The following is a 7,500-nucleotide window of genomic DNA, read 5'->3' as shown; positions in this document are numbered from 1 at the left end:
AGATTCATGAATTCTGAAAGCATATCATGTAATAACTTTAAATAAAGCGGGCCATGAATCCTGAAAAGAATACATATATCTCATAATTTAATTTGTACAAATAAATAATTTTTTAAGAAATAAAGGATCCGATCCTCAAAACAATGTGCTGCCAATCAGCGCCATTTGGAGGCTGTCAATCACAGCTCATTACTGCAACAGTAGGTAATGAAACCAAAGCTTGGCAGGCCCCGCCTGTTCTTGGCAAGGGGGAACCAGCTCACAGCGAGCTGAGTAATGAATTCAAGTGGAAACCATTACGTAAATGTACTGCACAATATGATACTGGCTGGTTATATAACCCAAGCATTATCGACACTGATAATCTTATCTGGGCCCGTTTTTGCCACCCAAGTGCTACTTATGAGAGGTTATCATTGACACTGCATTAGGAGGTTATATATAAACATTTGGCTGCTTTCAAGAACGATGGAATGCCAACATGCAGAGCATAGGGGTTACAATTCCACCTCTACAGATTTACCAGGTGCATTTTACTTCTGTAACATGCACAACTTTAACAAGAGAATGACTGTGATTCTTTTGTGACGTCACAATAGCCCAACAGTTGTGGATATTGATGGTCCGAGATAATTCTGCTGAATCAAGTGCGGTCTTTTGCTTATCCCTGATGGTCCAAGCAACAACCATTGCCAAAGGCCAACAGTGCCCTCTATCTGTATGAAATCATGTGATTTTGAGAAAAATAATGTCACAGTAATCACTTGTTCCCCTGAGATTAGGATTCAAGTCTATGATTAAAACAATCCACTGCTGTGATTATAAAAATTAATGCATTTTTTTAAATAATGGATTGGACCAGCCATGTTGTAATAGATACCAAGAACATCATTACAACATTTTCTGTGCAATGCCAAATTAACACCAGTGGATCATTTGATTGATCCCCGTGCCCTGGGGAGGTTTTAGATGTATCAAATGCCCCCAGACTCCCCGGGGACTGATGATGACATTCAATAGACAATACGACCCAGACTTAAAAAAGGTCATAATCTAGATAATCTCTGACATGCATTTAGAACCAGCATGCCTCATAGGACCTCATGCAGGACTCATTGCTCCAAGTTCTACATTAAAAAAGACAAAGTAAAAATAAGGCTGGCAGTTGCCTTTTTCTGATGTTAGGAAAATTCATCTGTAACTGATAAAAAAGCCATCAGCAATATGGCTCAAAGGAGAAATAAGTACAGAGCACCACAATCAACAAAGATAGTTACTGATGCTGATAGATGGAGAATATACAGGTCTCACCTGTCTGGCTAGATGTTTCTGGGGCCAAAAAGTTATGAAAGTGCATGTAATAATCTAAGAAAGGTCAACAGGAGCAAGTGCTTTATGTTTCAAAAGTCTATGATTGGTCAATTGGAGCAAGTGCCCTATGTTACAATAGTCTACGGTTGGTCAGCTGGGGCAAGTTCCCTACGTTACAATAGTCAATGAAAAGTCAACAGGAGCAAGTGCCTAATGTTACAATAGTCTAAGATTGGTCAACTGGAGCAAGTGTCCTATGTTATAATAATCTATGATTGGTCAACAGGAGCATGTGCCCTATGTTACAATAGTCTATGATTGGTCAACAGGAGCATGTGCCCTATGTTACAATAGTCTATGATTGGTCAACTAGAGCAAGTGCCCTATGTTACAATAGTCTATGATTGGTCAACAGGAGCAAGTGCCCTATGTTATAATAATCTATGATTGGTCAACAGGGGCAAGTTCCCTACGTTACAATAGTCAATGAAAAGTCAACAGGAGCAAGTGCCTAATGTTACAATAGTCTAAGATTGGTCAACTGGAGCAAGTGTCCTATGTTATAATAATCTATGATTGGTCAACAGGAGCATGTGCCCTATGTTACAATAGTATATGATTGGTCAACAGGAGCATGTGCCCTATGTTACAATAGTCTATGATTGGTCAACAGGAGCAAGTGCCCTATGTTATAATAATCTATGATTGGTCAACAGGAGCAAGTGTCCTATGTTATAATAATCTATGATTGGTCAACAGGAGCATGTGCCCTATGTTACAATAGTATATGATTGGTCAACAGGAGCAAGTGCCCTATGTTATAATAATCTATGATTGGTCAACAGGAGCAAGTGCCCTATGTTACAATAGTCTATGATTGGTCAACAGGAGCAAGTGCCCTATGTTATAATAATCTATGATTGGTCAACAGGAGCAAGTGCCCTATGTTACAATAGTCTATGATTGGTCAACAGGAGCAAGTGCCCTATGTTACAATAGTCTATGATTGGTCAACAGGAGCAAGTGCCCTATGTTATAATAATCTATGATTGGTCAACAGGAGCAAGTGTCCTATGTTATAATAATCTATGATTGGTCAACAGGAGCATGTGCCCTATGTTACAATAGTATATGATTGGTCAACAGGAGCAAGTGCCCTATGTTATAATAATCTATGATTGGTCAACAGGAGCAAGTGCCCTATGTTACAATAGTCTATGATTGGTCAACAGGAGCAAGTGCCCTATGTTATAATAATCTATGATTGGTCAACAGGAGCAAGTGCCCTATGTTACAATAGTCTATGATTGGTCAACAGGAGCAAGTGCCCTATGTTATAATAATCTATGATTGGTCAACAGGAGCAAGTGCCCTATGTTACAATAGTATATGATTGGTCAACAGGAGCAAGTGCCCTATGTTATAATAATCTATGATTGGTCAACAGGAGCATGTGCCCTATGTTACATTGGTCTATGATTGGTCAACAGGAGCAAGTGCCCTATGTTATAATAATCTATGATTGGTCAACAGGAGCAAGTGCCCTATGTTACAATAGTCTATGATTGGTCAACAGGAGCAAGTGCCCTATGTTACAATAGTCTATGATTGGTCAACAGGAGCAAGTGCCCTATGTTATAATAATCTATGATTGGTCAACAGGAGCAAGTGTCCTATGTTATAATAATCTATGATTGGTCAACAGGAGCATGTGCCCTATGTTACAATAGTATATGATTGGTCAACAGGAGCAAGTGCCCTATGTTATAATAATCTATGATTGGTCAACAGGAGCAAGTGCCCTATGTTATAATAATCTATGATTGGTCAACAGGAGCAAGTGCCCTATGTTACAATAGTATTTGATTGGTCAACAGGAGCAGGAGCCCTGTATTACTGTAGTCTTGGTTAGTAGGGCCAGGTGCCTGATGTTACAATAATCAATTAAAGGTCAGAAGAAGCTGGTACCCTATGCTACACCAGTAAAAATAAGTCATTGAAACAAAAAACAAAAGGACGTTTGCACTGGTTTGTTAGGCAATACATAAAAACTCGGTTATAGTGAAGTCCTAAGGACCAATAGATTAACTTCATCATATCCGTAATTCGTTATATCCATAGAAAGAATTCATAGTAATAACTATAGCGAATTCACTATATACATGTTTTCTTTCACCAGACTATAATTTTTGCTAATTAAGGCTTAAAATAAAAATACATTAATTTGATACCTTTAATAATCGGATTGTGAATCGAATTTTTTTAAATTCAAACTATGATGTTATATAGTAGTGCAAACTTTTTAATTTTAAAGAAATTTGTTATAAAAGTGTTAAATTTTGTTATTACTCCCCTTTATGGAACCTCGAAATCAGTTCGCTATATCCTGAAATTCGTTATATTCAAATTCGTTATAACCATAAAATTTTGCCGGGGATTCAAAAAAAATTTGCTATATCTGAGAATTCGCTATATTCGTGTTCGTATTAAACGAGTTTTACTGTATAATAACCACTAATCAACAAAAATTCATATATAAAACTGAAAAAAATGAATTAAAAATATTATAAGGCTACTTGGCAAAGAAGTTATTTTTCTTTTAGATTTCATTATAAAATACACTGTATATAAAAAGGGAAATATTTACCCCGTTTTATTTCTGACTCTTGACCTTGTTGTTAGCTGGCAAATATAAGAGTAAGTGTAATTAAAACAATTTTTAAATAAATGTATTTGTTTGTAAGAGTATGTATCTGGGTGTGGGTGAATTCAAGATGGGGTAAAACTGTTTGCAAGTGTAGAAGAATGAAAAAAAAAACATGGGGCAAAAAGAACCTTGTATGCAGTATATATGCATGACCCTTGCATGACTCAGGTTGAGACGATCCCTCAAGTGAGTCCATTCCCTGGTTCATTTGTTATTCTACTTGTATCAATTAAATGATTATCATGATTGTTTTGACTGGCAATTAATTGAAAGGTTTTTTCTTTGCTCTCTTTGAAACTAATCGATGGAAGAATATAAAATTGCTTTGAAAAATATTTTTATGATGTTTCAATACTAATCAGACGGTGAAAGCCAAAAAATTAACTTTTCCTGCAGAGAGAAGTTTTACAAAGGTTCTGAAGGCTATAATGTATTGAAGGCCTCATCAATCATTGTCACTAACAGCTGGCTAAACATATCATTGTTATCACACAAAATCACTTTAATTAAAATATACCTGTTTAATACAAATATGATAATCATATAAAAAGATAAATGTTAGAGCTTCGTCTTGTTAGGTTCAAGTTTAGAGATTTTTACAATTTTTTTTTTCACCTTTCTATGAATTTTAAGCATGTATAGTCTCAATGATAAATTGAATGTTATTTCAAAAATTTATAACGGTTTTCTTTTACTATTTTTGAAATAATTAAAAAGCCAATTGCTGAAAAATTTAAACAGGGACTTTATAAAAAGGTTTTTTTCTGGTATAAGTCTAGAAAAAATTCTAGTAATATAAAAAGGTAAGTTATGATTGGTGTGAAATGCTTACTAATCTTTAAGAATTTATTAGATCTGTGCTTGACCATCATGGTTTGAATGGACCGTTGGGTACTAGCCTAGCCATAGTGGTGGAAAAATGACTATAGTTATATCTAATCAATATCTTAAATCTAAAATTTTTCTCTGCACAGCCAATTTACAATAATTGACATTTATTCATTATCTTAGCTTCAGTGTAAAGTAGTGTGATTTTATTGGTGACTTTATCTTTCTGATTAAGAGACAAATTAAAAAAAAATTGTGCAATTAAAACTATCAGACAATGTATAATAGTGACCTGGGAAATCAAGAGAGACTAGAAAAACGGAGAGAAAAAATTATTGTTCCTAATTGTCAGATTAAAAACTAAATTTAGAGCTCTGAGTCCCTGTCATGCAGGTATTTTACACCCGTTTGGAGTAGATTTTTCAAGCAGTAAAGTATTAACCTTTCAAGTAACACAAGCCTCTCTGAGACTTGTTCCATAAAAGTATTGGAATTATTTAAATCAAAGAAACTTTTCCCACTGCACTGTCAGATGAAAAACTTCCTCCCAAGATGACATCCAATAACCACTCTGTTACGTAACATGTATCTTCACTCGCTGCTACTTGGGTGCAGTTTGAACAAATTAAATTTCCTCAGCCTAATACAGAAACTTCAACTTGCAACTTCCGGAACCAACTAGGCAACAGAAATCTCCCCTGAATGCCATTATTGTAGTGATGATTTCAAAAAAAAGAAAGAAAAAGATAACACCAGACTAGACTGAGCATGAACCTCTAATGCAGCGTCAAAGATTTCAAATATAAGGCTCTAACTTTCCCAATAATTTTTTTTTTTACATTTCCTGATTCCCCTGCTTGTTTAGATTTTTGTTCCCCTGGATTATGTCCCTTGTGACCCTCCCCCTTTCTGGTCTCTTGCTTTCTTTACCTGATCACACGTTTTACAGTGGTAGGACTTTCCCGATTTGTTGGTGGGTTTGACCGGCTGGGGAATCACTAGGGGAGTGTTGTTCGTTGGAGTCGACGGCCCACTAACACTGCCAGTGCTGCTGCGGTAACTGCCGGAACTTCCCGTATTTATGTGTCGCAGGTTGGCGGCATGGTCATTGTGACTGTTCACAGAGTGCTCGGGGTTCAAACTTCCTGTAAATGGAAAACATACTTAGTAAGAGACCTGAATTTAAGAATTAAGCATTTACGTTTTTCATTTACTGATATATATGCCACACGCAAGTTGACTGCATGGCTACAAATAGCATTCATTAAAGTTAAGTACTGCAAGGTGAATCTTATATATATAAACATGATAATTTCTTTATTGCTGTTTTCTATCATGTGATTTATCAAGTAATTGCTTTTAATGGGGAACAAATGCCAAAGGATTTCAGAATTTGAAAAAAAAAAAATGAAATCTGCACCTATGAAATATAAGATGTACAACACTGATCTCATGTGTGCTAGATTAATTAATAAATTGAAAGAAAAAATTAGGAGAGGGAGGGAGGGAAAGAAAGGGGGGTTTCTGATTCACAAAAAGGTGGGTCATGGATAAAAATGCCCTCGTTGTTGGACAAATGTGTTTCCAGCTAGTGCGGAAGAATAGTAAAATCACGTAAAATTCCAGAATACGTATTGATTTTCATTCTCTTTTAATTCAAAGAACTGCAATTAGAAGATTTTAATTCCTCCTTGAATCTCTGCTAGAGTCACTCCACAGCTGTAAATGAATGCATGGAAGTCATAAAAAAATAAATCAAACAGCTCTATATACTTCGGCAAGCTTTTGTATCAATCTTTTCAAATTGAAACTTCCTTTGAAGTCACAGGAGTAATTAGACACATGTTGTCATCAAATCTTAATGAACATTTTAATGTGAACATCTTACACCAACACTGCCAGCAATGGTGTAGCTTCAATATTTCTCATCAGTTCTTGCAACTGTACTTATAGAATGTGAAAATATCCTCCGAGTACTGTGAAAATGATCAAAATAGCAATTTCTGATCGCATTTACAATGAAACAGTCCCACTGGATGGAATATTAAAAGTGCAATTATTTTCTCTGTAGGATTTAAATTCATCCAAAAATTCCTATTTAATTTTTCCAAAAGAAGTAGTAAAGATATTCTAGTTACAACTTATGCAATTAAAATGAAAAACTTAAGTTAAGCTCCATATAACCCCCCCTCCCAAATCTTTTTCTTACATTCTAGAAGTAATTTTAATACAATTTTTTTTATTTGGTTGGGGGGGGGGATGCAAACTATAGTTTAAATGCTCCATAATCATTTCTGATTCTGTCTCTTTCCCAACTTTCTTTTCTTTATTGCAATGAACAATCAATGTAATTTATGGAACACTGATTTAGGTATGTTACATGTTGTCTGTTACAGTCTGTGCAAAGAAGGAGAACGTAATGGGAAATCCTTCATCATATCGTACACGCAGGTTCTAAAATATATTGTAATGGATATCTTCAAACTTTTGATAAAAACGGCTCTTACCTCACACCTACTTACAAAGAAAAAAAAAGGAAAAATAATTCACCTGAGACCAAACAGGGTTGCCAATTGTACATGATTGTATATTCCAACTTGAAAAGGTGTCATAAAAAATAGATATTTAATTCATGAGAAAAGAAAAAAACTGAG

At 35.3% G+C, this 7,500-nt stretch overlaps 1 protein-coding gene across 6 annotated transcripts in view; it reads right to left on the bottom strand.

The window, feature by feature from the left end:
* Positions 1-7,500, bottom strand: part of LOC105328460 (zinc finger transcription factor lin-29) — a 136,655-nt gene that overhangs the window by 6,473 nt on the left and 122,682 nt on the right. For all 6 annotated transcript variants that reach the window (XM_066078314.1, XM_066078316.1, XM_066078318.1 and 3 more), the window contains one exon: positions 5,777-5,991. In XM_066078314.1, coding sequence (XP_065934386.1) covers positions 5,777-5,991 — 215 coding nt within the window. The remainder of the gene's footprint in view (positions 1-5,776; positions 5,992-7,500) is intronic.

This window comes from Magallana gigas, chromosome 3 (genome assembly GCF_963853765.1).
Source record: "Magallana gigas chromosome 3, xbMagGiga1.1, whole genome shotgun sequence".
Lineage (NCBI taxonomy): Eukaryota > Metazoa > Mollusca > Bivalvia > Ostreida > Ostreidae > Magallana > Magallana gigas.
This window is presented reverse-complemented; position numbering and strand designations above follow the sequence as displayed.